Below are 15,173 nucleotides of genomic sequence, written 5' to 3'. Positions count from 1 at the left end.
TTCTTAAACAACATGTAATATAATTTTTGTGTTTCTTAGCTTATGGAATCACATACATTATATATATCCAGCTGGAATTAGTTGGAATTGTTAGTCACAAATATGATTTTGGGAAGTATCCATAGTGTAGTGTTTTAAATAGCTCCATTTATTCCTTTTAAATTCTCTATGGCATTCTGCTGTATAAAAAGATTATAGTTTTGTTAATCTTCTCCTATTCATGGTCATTGATGTTATTTCCAGTGCCTTGCTACATCAAACTATGTTGCGGTGAAAGCTCTTATGATGTCTATTTGTGGAAATGTGCACAAGTTGAACCACGCATGTTCAAGTGCATATGCACCTTCAGTTGCACATGTCATCTCTATCATCGCCACTTATATTTCCAATACAGTTTTAAAAATATACATTCCATCAGCTGTTATAAGAGTTCCTGAGTCTCCAATTCATTGCTAACACTAGACAGAAAATTTGTTCAAATCCCTGCTCCTCCACTTACTAGCTGTGTGACTCTGGCATATTAGTTACATAACTTCTCTGTGCCTCTTTTTCTTCCCGTGAAAAATGGGAGTGATAATATCACTTACTTCCTAGGACTTTGTGAGGATTGCACAAATGGGGATCTATGAAATATTTAAGAATAATTCTATATAAGAAGCACTCTATAAGTGTTTGCTATTTTAGTAAGAATTAATAGTTGCCCAAGATGATGGTTATGGTCTTGTTTTAACTGCTATAACATTTTCTTAACACTCTCTATTTCTCCAGTTATCTCATTATTTATGGATTGTTTTGTTCTCTACTATACTTGGTTAGAGGGTGTAATTTTACCACTTAATTTTTATTATAGTTTGTAGGTCTGTTCACATTTTCTATTTCTTTACAAGTCAATTTTGGTAAAATATTTCTCTAGAAAATGACTTACTTTACCTATTTTCAAATTTATTATTAAAAATATATATCACTCTTATTTTTTTAATTTTCTATTGAATATAAATAATAATATCTATAATAATTACTTTCCTATTTTAATTTTTCCTATTACTCATTTCTACATATATTTATGTGCATGCATATGTATATGTATTGGTCCTTCCACATGCTTATTTGTATTTTATCATCCTTCAAACAAACGGTTTCCATTTTTTTATGATCTTTTTCTCTATTTTATCAATTCCTGTAATTTATGTTATTCTTCCCAATTTATTAGAGCTATTTTTTCTGGATTCTTGAATTTATTTATTATTTTATTAATTTTTAAAAGATGAATTCTCCATTTTATTCAACTACCACAAATACACAGAGAAGAAAAAGAACATTAAATTATCTGTATAGTTTATTTTTTCCTTGTATAGATGGAAAAGTTTTCAGAGCTAATGAGCAAGTATAGTTATACAGATTAATGGGATTGAGGTAAAAATCATGATTTTTAGGTAACAATTAAAAGTTGTACATTTCTTTATTCTCTACAAATTTCCACACTAATTACCATATTTCCTTTTTTTAAAAAAAAACAGATGAATTGAGATATAATATATATGCCATAAAATTCATTCTTTTAAAGTACAGAATTCAGTGGTTGGTAGTATATTCACAGAGTAGTGCAACCATGACAACTATCTAATTTTAGAACATTTTAATTCTCCCCCAAACAAACTCCATACATATTTAAAATTCACTCCCCATCAAACCCTACTTCATCGCTGGCAATCTCTAACCTAGTTTCTGTCTCTGTAAATTTGCCTAGTCTGGGCAATTCATAACAATGGAATAATGCAGTACATGGTCTTTTGTGACTAATTTCCTTCATGTGGCATGATGTTTTCAAGGTTCATCCATTCATGTTTTACCATTTATCAGTACTTAATTTATTTTTATTGCTGAAAAGTATATTTATTGTATTATATCATTTTGTTTATCCATTCATCAGTTGATGAGCATTTGGATTTTTATTCTTTGTATGAATAATGATATGAATATTCACATACAAGCTTTGTGTGGACATACTTTTCATTTCCCCTGTGTGTACAACTAAGAATGGAATTCCTGGATCGTATGATAAGCCAATGTCTAACATTTTGAGGAACTGCCAAAGTGTTTTCCAAAGTGGCTGTGTCATTTTAAAAATCCAGCCAGCAATGCTTGAGGGCTCCAATTTCCACACAATCTTGCCATCATCTGATATTGTCCATTTTTCTTGTTATAGTTATTCTAGGGGATGTGAAGTGTGATGTTGTGCTTGATTTGTGTTTCCCTGATAATCAATGATATTGAGCATCTTCTTGTCCACTTATTTGGTCATTTTTGTAGGCTCTTGGGTTAAATGACTATTCACAGTCTTTGCTTAATATAGAGTCACTAAGTACTCTTCCAATAGTTGTGTAATTTTAGCTCTTATATTTAGGTCTAGGAAACATTTTGAGTTAGTTTTTATATATGGTGTGAGGTTTCAGTCTCATTCTATAGAATACAGAAATCCAGTTCCCCCAGCACATTTTCTTGAAAAGGCCATCTTTCCCGCGTTGAACAGTTCTCTGGAGCTTGGGCTTTTGGGGGAGCTCCAAATCCATATGTCCCCTCTGGGAACTTGTGGATCATTTGGTTTTAAATCAATTATTAAGCTAAGGACAGAGGAATGGGTTTGGTACATGTTAAAACACCATATAATACTGATATTCAGCAGTTTTTCTTGAATTTCAAGAGTTCAGAAAAAGGTGATTTTGACCATTTTGTCAGCGTTTTCATTGTTTTATGAAAGAGATGGTTTTGGATCCTCATTTCACCATCCAGGAACTGATTCTCTATTTCATTAGTTTTAATTGTTCATTCTTCTTAATCTATACATTTGTTGCCATAATATCTCTCTTTATTTCTGAATTCCTTATTGAGGTCTTATTGGTCAAGAAATTGTTTAGCAGTTATTTCTAGTACTAAAGTATATCTGAAGCTTAGCAGTCTTTATAATTGATTTTTATTTAATTCCATTGTGCTCAGATCAGGTGTCCAAGGCAAGAGTAGAATTCAGGTCTTCTCTTATAGAATTTCTTTCTACATTCAGTTGCAACAAACAAGTTAGTAATTTTTGGTTTAGGAGAGAGCACTTTCTCACATAGTGCATGTAAGTAAGAGCAGTAAATGATCTCTTAAATATTGCTGTAGTAGAAATGTGAGTTCTCCTTAAGGAGAAAAAAACACACACACATAACATGTTTTACAATATTTGTCATACTGAATTACCTTGCTCAGCATATATGTCATGCCCAAACAATTTTTGTTTTATTTATTAATGTTTCTAAGAAGCAGGAAATTATAATTCCTTCTATTGTTAGTTTGAATTTTTATTCTTAAAAATTGTTAATCTTAGTGGAAAAATATGTTAGTGCTAAAAAATTGTATCAACAGAAAATAAAGTGAAAGCTTTCTTCCCACTTCTGAATCCCATACACCAGTTTCCATAGCAGGTAACAACATTTCCTCAGTAAGCCTTCAAGAAGTATCATATTCTTTACCTTCATATAGGTCTAGAAAAATATTTATAATATTAATGACAGCATAGATTGTGCATTATTTATATTTTGCTATGGGTAGTTGGTCTTTTAAAAATGATACCAAAGAGGGAAACCTTGGTGGCTCAGCAGCTGAGCATCTGCCTTTGGCTCAGGGTGTGATCCTGGGTTCGAGGATGGAGTCCTGCATCAGGCCCCCTGCAAGGAGCCTGCTTCTCCCTGTCTATTTCTGCCTCTCTTTGTGTCTCTCATGTAAATAAATAAAAACTTAAAAAGAAAAAAATCCATTACTTTTTGATTCCCTCATAGTTACCTCCACATGTGTATTCACTTTGATGACTTTGAGCTTATAAAACACATATGGGGAAAAAAATGGCCAGTGATTTCCCTACACCAGTGGCAGGCAGCCTAGGTTAGCACCATTCTATATCTAAGACCTGGGATGTATTATGTCTTCCCCGGTGTGTGGTATTAGGGCTATTATAATGAGCAAGCCAAACAAGATCCCTGTTTTAATAAAACATATAAACCAGTGAGGAAGACAGATGACAAATAGATAGTGATTTTAAAGTTTACTTCAGGGCGTCTGGGTGGCCCAGTGGTTGGGTCTGCCTTTGGCTCAGGTCGTGATCTGGGAGTCCCGAAATCAAGTCCCACATCAGGCTTCCAGCGAGGAGCCACCTCTCCCTCTACCTATGTCTCTGCCTCTCTCTCTTTGCCTCTCATGAGTAAATAAATAAAATCTTAAAAAAAAAAAAAAAAGTTTACTTTAAAGAGAATAAATAGGTTATGGAGATATAAAATAATAAAAATGGACTTTATTAGGAAATTGATCAGAAAGGAACTCTCTGAGGAATGGAGATTAATAAAAACAGTAAACCTGGTTGCAATTGGCAAAAAACTATTTCAAACTGAGTTGGAGTTAAGTGCATTGGCTTACATATCCAAAGTATGGGAAATGTATAGGGAATATGAAGGAAGGAACGAGTTAAGTGCATTGACTTACATATCCAAAGTATGGGAAATGTATAGGGAATATGAAGAAAGGAACTAGACTTATGGATAATTTCAACAGTAGACTTGAACATCCTTAGCCTACGGACTTGAACATCTCCAGGTCATTGTTCCTTCCTTTTTTTGTGTGTGTGTGCATATTTTTCTCTTCAACAACAATATCACAAGTATACTTTTACAAACTGCAAGGGCATAGACACTGGCATTACTAGGCTTAGAGATCTCTGGCCTTATAAGAAAATTGCAATATTCTCTGGAAGTTTGTAGACCCATTCGACTGATTTAGATTTTTCATCCTCCCCTTGAGTTAATCAGCAGGGAAAGAGATGATTATAGCAGCTCACATTCAGAGGATGTGTCTAGAATTGAAATAGGAAAACAAATCTCTCTAAAGGAAAGCCGAAAGGAATGGTACTAACATAGAAGAGAGAGGAAATCTTTGTAAGCCTGGATTCCCCTTTCTCAAATGTATATTCATCAAGCAAAATTCGTGTCTAACTCATCTTAGTATGTCCAACAGTATTTGGTACAGGATTTGACACATTACCAAAATGATGATGTATTTTTTGTAAATTTCAGACTGAGGAGAAAGCCATCATCTACCATCTTCTGGGGAGTACACTTAAACTATAAGTCTGTAATTTCTTCACAGAAATCCTCTTTTATTGGGTCTGTTTCCTTTGTGGATCTGTAGGAATGTGATGGGTTAAGGGTAGCAAAATTAGTTTTAGTCAACTCTTAGCAATTCTTGTGTTAATGTTTCTGAGGTTTGGATTGTCAGCTGAGGCTCCATTAAAATAGGAAAATCCCTATTTTGTCTTGAAATTTCAATAATTCTTGTATTCTTTAATCAGAATCAGGTGTAGAAAAATCCAAGGAGGGAAAAAGTATACTTATTTTAATGAATACATATCAACCTAAAATTTTCAAGTTTCCTCTAAATGTTGGATTAAAAGAAATTGCTCCTGTAATAGTAGAGAGTTATATAGTAAATTATGCTGGTAAATAATTGGATGTAACCTCAAGTGTTTTATTCTACTTATGAAAGCATATAAATATTTTTATAAGCCTATTAAAAATAAATTTACTTTCAGATCCTTTTGAAGCATTCATCATCTTTTCTATTCGTCATGAGATCAGAAGGATTGATCTTCATAAGAGAGACTATAGTCTACTTGTTCCTGGGCTGAGAAACACGATAGCACTTGATTTTCACTTCAATCAGAGTTTACTTTATTGGACAGATGTTGTAGAAGACAGAATATACCGGGGCAAGCTTTCTGAAAGTGGAGGTAATTTTTAACTGAAAATTCCAGAAAAATATGATGCAATCAAATGGGATTTAGATTAATCTTGCACTTTCATTCTTTATCTGCTCCCTCATATATGTAAAACCAGGAATATCAAGTATATGTGTGAAGGTATGTTGAGGGAAGGAAATGAATGGTGAAAGCCCACCATGCATACCATTTTCTTTTTTTTTTTAATTTTTTATTTTTTTATGCATACCATTTTCAAATTGTGAGCTTTTCTGTGGATATTTGGTGGAGAAAAATATTTATAACTACCACCTTCCACATACTAGTAGACATATGTTTGTGAGCTAAATGTTTTATTTTTTACCGTCTTTCAGAAAAATTTAAACAAGTAATGAATCGTTACAAAGACCACTAAAAAGACCACTAAATGTTTTTATCATAATTTGACTTACCTCTTTTGTTTAATCTAGGCTTTTTTTTTCTTTTTGAGTATCAAGGCTCTGAGATAAATATATGTAATAATCTTTTTGAAAATGTTGGATCTGTGTGGTATTTCAAAGCCAGGTGTTTCTATCAAAATTTGAATTTCTCCTTAAGTCACCTTTGCAATTTTGGAAAAATGGTAATAAACACAATATAATTATCATATGTGAATTTGTGTCCTATGGAATATTGCAAGAGACTGAATTCAAGCGATGGATTTAGATCCTTGGGCTTAGATGGTTCAGTGTTGAAAAACAAAAAAAATGTTAAAATGTTTGTTAACATTTGTTAACAATGTTAACAGTGTTTTTGTTAAAACACTGCCAATACCATAAACTATGAAGAGTTAACCTATTAGAAAAAAAAAAATCAAATAACTTTTAATTACAAAAGAAATTAAGAAGGATAAATAAGAGCATTGCTTATTTTTATTTAGACCACACTAATACCTTCCTCTCTTAGGTGTAATCATGTTATACCCTATAAGTCTTTGGTCCAAGGAGGGGTGGGGAGTATGACTTGGTGCTTATCTTTAAGGGTCAGTGCAGTAAAGCTATCTTATCTATCATGCTTCAGAAAAGGGTGGCTGCTGACTAGCTCTAATGCATGTTGCCCCAGGTGGACTTTTCTCTTTATTCTACCCGTGAAGATCAATGTTGACACTAAATTGCACTAATTTTAACCAGCACATCATTATTATTCCCCAAACCCTATATCCTATTTCAAAAGCAAGAAACAAGAAATAACTTTCTGAAATCTAAATATTGTTAGCCTCAGAGTTATTTAAAAATTCTGTTTCCCTGTCACTGAAAGGGTTTAAGAAATTAAAATTTTCTGGTAGGAAAGCTCAGTAATTCTAAATTTGGAGTCTTCTTAGTTTCCCTTGTGCCAAGTAATACATCTTGCAAAATCAGTATAATGCTTAAAAACTTTGCACTACTCTTAAATTGACATTTTTGGGTTTTGAGGTGTTTTTATTGTTGTTGTTGTTGTCATTTGTTTGTTTTTGCCTAACAGGTTCCTTGAATGGGTAAAAGTATTAGTTTCCTTTTTTTTTTTTTTTTTTTTTTTGTTCTCATAGGAGTCAGTGCAATAGAAGTCGTTGTGGAGCATGGCCTGGCTACTCCCGAAGGATTGACAGTCGACTGGATAGCAGGCAACATATACTGGATAGATAGCAATTTGGACCAAATCGAAGTGGCCAAACTAGACGGTTCCTTAAGAACTACACTCATAGCTGGAGCCATGGAACATCCCAGGGCCATCGCTTTGGACCCAAGATACGGGTAAAAAAGTTTGCCTTTTACAAATTCACTTTGGCATAAAAAAAAATCTTTTAAATTAATATTGAATTCAATTATCTCATAAATTATGAGTCAGATTGCTTACCTTGTGCATTGCATACATGTGTGTATATGTATAATTATATGTATGTCTGTGTGTATGTATAATTATATATATGTATATATATATATCAACCAGTTTAAGTTTATTAGCATAAATTTGGTTGTAAGATTGCTTACCTAGGTCCTTTTTAGAGGCTAGAAATATCTTTTTTCCAAATATGGGCATTAGGCCCTATTGGAAGCGATTGCAACTCAATTTTGAAGCAGTAATTTAATGAATTTCTCTTTGACCTGCCAAAGAGATGCTATAATTGTTTCTAATAGTTGCAAACCACAGGGCCAGTCTCTGGTCCAAACAGTCACAGATGTTAACTGCACCACCTCTTATGTATTTTGTAAGTATTTGGAGTCAGTTTCAAAGAAAATTAGTATAAGCTTGAAGGACTCCAGTGAGGAGACACTGACTGTTGGAAAGACAAGGCACATGACTCTTGAGAACAGGGTCAAATGTTGAGTAACTCAAGTTACTGTGTGCAATGTTCTTTGTGTGTTCCTCTGGGAAGGAGCAGAAGAGAGACGCTGGTTTTAGAGCCAGAAAGACAAGGCACATGACTCTTGAGAACAGGGTCAAATGTTGAGTAACTCAAGTTACTGTGTGCTCTGGGAAGGAGCAGAAGAGAGACGCTGGTTTTAGAGCCAGAAAACAAGGGTTCCAGTTCCTATTTTGTCATTTATTCCCTGGGGAATCAACTCAACTCTATTCCCTTAAATTTCAGTTTTTTCCTCCATAAATCATGGATAATATCTTTATTATTTTATTGTTTTTGAGGAGATCATAAATATGTAGAAGATAATATGTAACTGAAAATACTTTGTTATTACTGGGAATTATTTATTTCCTTGGTAATTATTTTGTCAATCCAAAACCATTGTCAAGGCTAAAGGTTAGTAGATCAAGAGTTTTTTGGTTTTTGTTTTTTTAGTTTATTTTTATTTTTATTCTTATTTATTGATGTTTCTGTCTCTGTACCTGTAAGTAAGACAAAGTCGAGGACACACCAATGAGGAAGGGGAGTCAGCAAGGATGGAGTTTAATGAAGAGAGAAAAGGGAGCCTGTGTTTAAGTCAGCTTCCTGACCACATTTTCTGGCATGTGCTCTGGTGTATGCTTGAGCTCAGAAATCAATAGATTGGGAAGTTTCTTTGTTCTTCCTTTCCTCAGTTCACACTCAGAAAGTAAAGGGCCAAAGCAACTTGCCTAGAGCAAGGTTCCAAACTGGCAACTCTCATTAATATGCTTGCTTTACCTCTACGGTGTTTTACATTTATTTGAATCACTGGCCTGAGCTTAAAATACTGAGACATTTTGTATACAGTCCTGGATTTCTGTCTTCTTTTGAAGAAACAGAGAGACCTGGCAGCAAAGAGCAAAGCAGTAGCTATATCTTTTACCTAAGGATGGGTTCTCTCATTTATACAGTTTACACTTTACCCATTTCATTTATTAATTCCTATAATACCAGTTCACTGGGAAGAGATATGTTTAATGAGAAATTCTTTTGTTAAAACAGACTATTCCTGGGGTTCCTGGGTGGCTCAGTTGGTTGAGCATCTGTTTCAGCTCAGGTCATGATCCCAGGGTCCTGGTGATAAGGGAGAGCTTGTTTCTTGTCTCATGGAGTCAAAGAATGAATCTCACAGGCAACAGAGAGTGAGCAAAGTGATGTAAGTTTATTAAGCAAAGATACAGAGAAAGCTCTCAGACGGGGAGGGGCCCCGACAGGGTTGCCACAGGGCTTGTAGGGTCGGTCTTTTTGGGGGTGAGAGGGGGGGTCTTTTGTTGAGAACCTAGTCAGGGAGCCCATGGCCTTGAGATGCTTGTGCAGTCTTGGTTTGAGCGGAGACTATTGGTAACAACTTCATGACTTATTTCTTTGTGGTCTGGGGAGTTTCTGTGATTACTTACTAGCTATTAAAGGGGGATTCTCCCTAACATTTTGGAACTAGGGAGCCAGGTTTATTTTTTCTGTTTTTACTGTCTTATCTTTGTTTTTGGGGGGATGGATAGGAGCCTGATTCTGGGGTCTATCAGTGTCCTTGGGGTTCATGGGAGCCCACAGATTTCTGGGAGCCTGGCTTTGGGTCTTTCCCTATCTCTCTCTGCCTAGGTCCATCTGCCCTTAACTACTTCCTACATCGCTGGGAGCCAGCCCTTCATCCAGCCCTGAGCTCTGCAATGGGCTCCTTGCTCAGTGGGGAGCCTGCTTCTCCCTCTCCCTCTGCCTACCATTCCTCCTGCTTGCACTCTCTCTGTCAAATAAAATATTAAAAAAAAAAAAAAATAAGAGACCACTCCTGAGATTACGAGTAAATTGCTGATCCTGACCCTTTGCTTCCCATAAAGGTTCATCATCAACTCAGTTTTACACTAACAACTACCAGTGTGAAATTTTTCACCTATAAGAACTATCTAAGTTGTACCAGCACCTGATATACAGGAGAAATGTTCTGTATAAGGAAAAGTGATATTTTGGAGAACGTTGTGGTTTTAGCATGTACACCAACATGGTAGAAAAAGTGAGGGCTCTGAAAATTTATAGATGGCACACAGTGAGAAAAACAAAAGGAACAAAACAGTCATATGAAAGTTTTGAAAATAGTTTGACCAAACAAAGCAGTAGATCTGGGAATTGCAACTTTATTTTCTATGGCTTTGAACTGACAATGCTTAGGATAAAATCATCTCAGTTTGTAGAATATCCAACCTGAGAGTAGAAAAAAAAATAGAAACAGCACACCACCCACAAATACTATTTGAGTGAAAATATCAGACACTATTCCAGTGATATAAGATCTTTAGAAGTTATATATCCTCTAAGAGTTAAAAGTACAAAAAGCTATCCTCTGAGTAGAAAAAAACCTCATAATGCTTTTAGGAAAGTTGATGCCTTCCATTACTAATTGCTACCATGAAATTGTAAAAATGATTCATATAATTGCAGTCATAATAAGTTTTGTCTTGAAAAATGGGTAAAGAAATATACTTATAAAATCGCTGTTGGCATACATAATCAAAATTCAAATGGCAGTACTAATTCATTCAACTCTAGGAAGAAACTGAAAGGTTGATAAGTTTGGGGGTCGATGTATGATGGACTTTCTATTTTTAAAAATTAACATACAGCGGATTGATACAATTAAGATATGAAGTTCATATAAACACTTGTAAAGCCTAGCTGTAGCAATTAGATTTAAAAATGCAGTGCAAATATGAAAATATTTTTCAGGTTTGTTTGGGACATTTTATTAAAAAGTCCATAATTATCTTTAAACATTGGACCTTTCATAAAGTAGGCTGAGAGCATAGTAAAAATACATGCGAGCATGAAAACACACACATACACACACTGAACTGCAAAGCTAAGCACAAGAAAAGCAACATTGAAAAAATAATTTAATTTGATTTAAACTCAGCTTACTGCCTTAGTGCTATCTATTCAAATAGAAACATAAAATTTCTATTTCTCAAATAATTCATGAAATACATAAAGAAGCTGTGAATCAAAATTGATAGGAGCTATAAAGACACATTATTTTGAAAATTTTTACTTTAGGATAAATCTGGACAATTTTTTTTTAGAATTATGGTTTCTGTAAATACTATTATGTTTCCTACTGCATAATAAGCTCTCTAATGGCACACAAAGTTGTTTCCACATTTATGAAATCCTTCACTGCTCTTGGTATATATAATTGTCCCAAATAAATGTTTTTTTTAGATAAAAAAATGCATGCATATGCATAGACTTTGTAACTTACAACTTTTGTAACTTACTTTTTGTAACTTACAAAAACAAGGATACACCTGAAAGAATGAAGTATAGAGTAAAAGACAGCTAATGGGTAATATTAGAAGCTTTGTTTACAGTAACAAATGAATACACAAGTTTGTAACTAGCCAAGTTGCTCCCTAAGCACAGCTAAGAAGAAACAACAACAACGAAAAAAAAATGAGCCATAATATCAGGTCAATAAAACATGTTTACATGGTTTGAGTTTCCTTCAGCTACAAAGGCTCTTTGTGACCTTTTTTTACAGATGCCAACAAACAAATGTTTTTAATCAACTAGTTTGCTTCCTGGGCATAAAATCCACAGGCCTTCATTTTACATTATAAGCCATATTTGCCATCATGACACATCTGTTTAGTATTCTGGGTTTTGACCCAATATCCCAAGTGACAAGTTATTCCAAGATGGCAAATGAGAGTCTTAGGGAGGAACCATTTCTCTCTCATTCCATTTTAAGGGAATGCAGTTATTGTTAAGGTGACCTGAAAGAGTACATGAATCTCCTCTAAACCTCAAGCTTAGTATTAGGGAGTAAGAAGAACCAGGGAGTTCAGAACCTACAAGGGCACTCACTTCAGGTCTTGAATTTTCATTGCCTTTGTACTTGTGGGGCTTCGTGGTACCTTGCTGGTGTTTAGATTTCATTTGTCATAATAATGACTCTGCTATAGCAATTGCAATTTGTGAAAGCAGATATGGTAATTGTGAAGATTAGTGAAACATCTAAATAAAATTTTAATTTTATCTGGGAATGTTCCTAAATGAGACTAATAAAGACATTGTTGCTTTTAGAAGACCTAAAGATTATAGATAAGTATCCCCCTTTTTTTTTTTTTTGCTAAGATCATTTATTTTCACCTTCTGCAGCTTGACCTGATAGATGATAATGGCCCTTTCATGCCTGTAATGATACAAGTTGTTCATGGTCCATTGACCCAATTTAATCCTGATACAGACAAACCCATGAATGCAGGAACTGTAGAATCAGTAGACTGTAGTCTCTTTTTTTAAAAGCAATTGTGGCTGAATATTTCCATACTTCCTGTAAGAAGAGATAGTCAGTCTTTGTATATTTCAAGAAATAATGCAATCATTGAAATGCTAATACATTTTAACCATAAAAAGAAAGTAATAAGAGGAAAATGATTCTTTTAAAATACCACATTATAAAGTATACAAAAGAGTGCCTAGAATTTTATGAAACAATGATCCTTGAAATCAACTTTTTAAATTGATTGTAAACTGACTTACAGTGAAGTTAAGAAAGAACATTTTAGGGGAACTAATTCTAGAGCATGTTATTTTATACAAAGTATTGGAACTTTCCCCATTTGAATTGATGAAAGATTAGGACCATTATGAGCACTATAGAAGAAACAGCTTAATGCTGCTCTGTAGTGAAGAAATGAAGGAATCACCTATTTTAGAATTACTTAAATTATCCCAGTGTATACTGTTATGGTCCACTGGAAACATACTTGAGAATCTACAGAGCCTATTTCTGGTAAACCTACACAAACCTATGCAGAATTGTAGAGTTACTGATATGTGTGTTGGAATTTCCAAAACTACGTAAGACAGAAATAGAAAGTTACAAGGGAGACACCAGTTCTCCATTTGTTACTCAGGCAAAGGACAATGCTCAGAAGTTTTTAGGTCATCAATTCAGAGCCTTGCCTAGTTCTGGTGGTGGCTTATCCACAGATACTCAGACTAGCTATGATTCTCAAATTCACTGTTTGTTTTCAGTGATTATTTTTCCTAATCTTTTTCAGACTTTCAAATCTCTCTCCTCTACCTTGTCTGTCAAATACCACCATAAATTTGATTGATGCTATGTTAGCCTTGTTTCTATTTTAAATCTTATTTTTTTAATCCTAAGTATAAAGGGAAGCTGACAACAACCTGCTGTCAGTGAAAAGATGTGTGCATCCAAAATTAGATTTGTAGTGAGACTCATAATTCATTTCATTCATTGTTTTAAAGACAGCTACTTAACTGAATAGCCTACCAGCTTTATACTAATTAATCTTTGTTCCATTTGCCCTTCATGGCATCATATTGTATATTAAGTAACTTATAAGCAATATATGTATGTTTATATACATGTTGGTATTTCCAGATAATTAGTTTTTTCTTGCATAAAACAATCTAATCTTTAAAAATTAGTCTTTTCAGAAAAAAAGATATCTAGCCATGAAATTTTATAAATATCCTCTGGCATTTTTGGTATTCTTAAAAATTTGCCTATTATACTAATTTTGAGTTATTAGACTTTTAAACTTTTATAATAGAAATTTCTAAATACACAAAATAAGATGAATTATATAATAAACTTCCTCACATCCATTATCTAGCTTCAGCAAATATCAGTACATTGTCCCTGATATATTATTTAGTTTTATCCTTTCTCAGGGGTTTACTTAATTTATTCAAATATTGGTGATTAAACAATGAATCATTTGGATCTCATTTTTATGGATATGATCCCACACCAGGGCATGAAACTACTAAAGCTGCCCGTAAAACTAAAACTTTAAATAAATAAATAAATAAACTCATTTTTTGGGAGTCATTCTTTGAGATAAACTCAATCCTATGACCTACTCCTTTGAATCCTTTTCTCATGGCTTTGATTTATGTTTACTTTATAAAACGAATCTGCCTCCACATATATGCTGGTGTGACATTTAAACTTGAGCATTCTGTGTCTCTCTTTCTCCATTACTTTTACAATTTTGAAATATTTTGAAATTTTGCATTTAAAAAATAATTTCTATGATTATGTGTTTGCGGCATGCTTATGCAAACACGAATCTTTTGTGTGTGCTAGCTATCCTTTGTGCTAAATTGTTTATATCTATTACTTCATCAAATGCTCCTAATGAGAATGTACAGTTACAGTTTTTATCTAGGGATGAGAAAATGGAATCTAAAATTAAATATGCTGGAGTAAATGACAGATACCAGCCTTGATCCCACGTAGTCTGACATAGAAACATATATTGTCATAATCATTTAATAACATTTTGTGGATGGCCAGTGCTTCAGAGTTGTCTATAAGCTGCTGCTCTTATCAAGAATATCTACATCTTCCTTCTCTGTTCACCATAGGTTTTTTAACACATGTACTCACTAAATTTACTATTTATTATATTAAATTGTCTTTTATTCATTTCATATTTCAAATTTCTCTGTCCTAAAACAGACTATATCCTTCTCAAACATTCAACTCATGATGAATAGTTTACATCACTCCATATTTCCTATATAAACATAATATTCAAAAAAAAGAAGATAGGTTGAATTGTATTTTGAATTTTGTTCCAGAAGATTATTTCATTTTCCAAGGTAATCTACCAAATTCATATACTTAAGGATCATTCAAAATATAGAAAAATTAAAAAATAGCAAAATTATTTATAATTATAATGAAGAACAAAGGAACTTTATCATTTCTCACCAAAATATTATCAGAACTGATTAGAGGAAAATTTGCTGGACTGTCACTATCTCTCCTGTTCTATGAATACTCCCTTCCCAAATCACCATGCTACTCATTGGATTCTACTACGAAAGTAGAGAAGGCAACTACCATTGTTTGGTTAGCATCCAGGCTACTACTCCTCTACCAGGTGTCTTTCCTTTGTTATTTTATTTGGCAACATGACATTGAAGAGTTAGATATTAAAAACGGTCAGAACATTAAAATAA

The 15,173-nt window shown here is 33.6% G+C and overlaps 1 protein-coding gene across 1 annotated transcript in view; it reads left to right on the top strand.

Moving 5' to 3' along the window:
* Positions 1-15,173, top strand: part of LOC112912724 (low-density lipoprotein receptor-related protein 1B-like) — a 1,003,376-nt gene that overhangs the window by 569,021 nt on the left and 419,182 nt on the right. Inside the window, exons 22-23 of the mRNA XM_072745081.1 lie at positions 5,615-5,812; positions 7,344-7,548. Of these exons, the coding sequence (XP_072601182.1) occupies positions 5,615-5,812; positions 7,344-7,548 (403 nt within the window). The remainder of the gene's footprint in view (positions 1-5,614; positions 5,813-7,343; positions 7,549-15,173) is intronic.

Source organism: Vulpes vulpes, unplaced genomic scaffold (genome assembly GCF_048418805.1).
Source record: "Vulpes vulpes isolate BD-2025 unplaced genomic scaffold, VulVul3 Bu000000626, whole genome shotgun sequence".
NCBI classification, from domain to species: domain Eukaryota; kingdom Metazoa; phylum Chordata; class Mammalia; order Carnivora; family Canidae; genus Vulpes; species Vulpes vulpes.
Note: the sequence above shows the minus strand (reverse complement) of the source record. Positions and strands in the feature narration are given on the sequence as shown.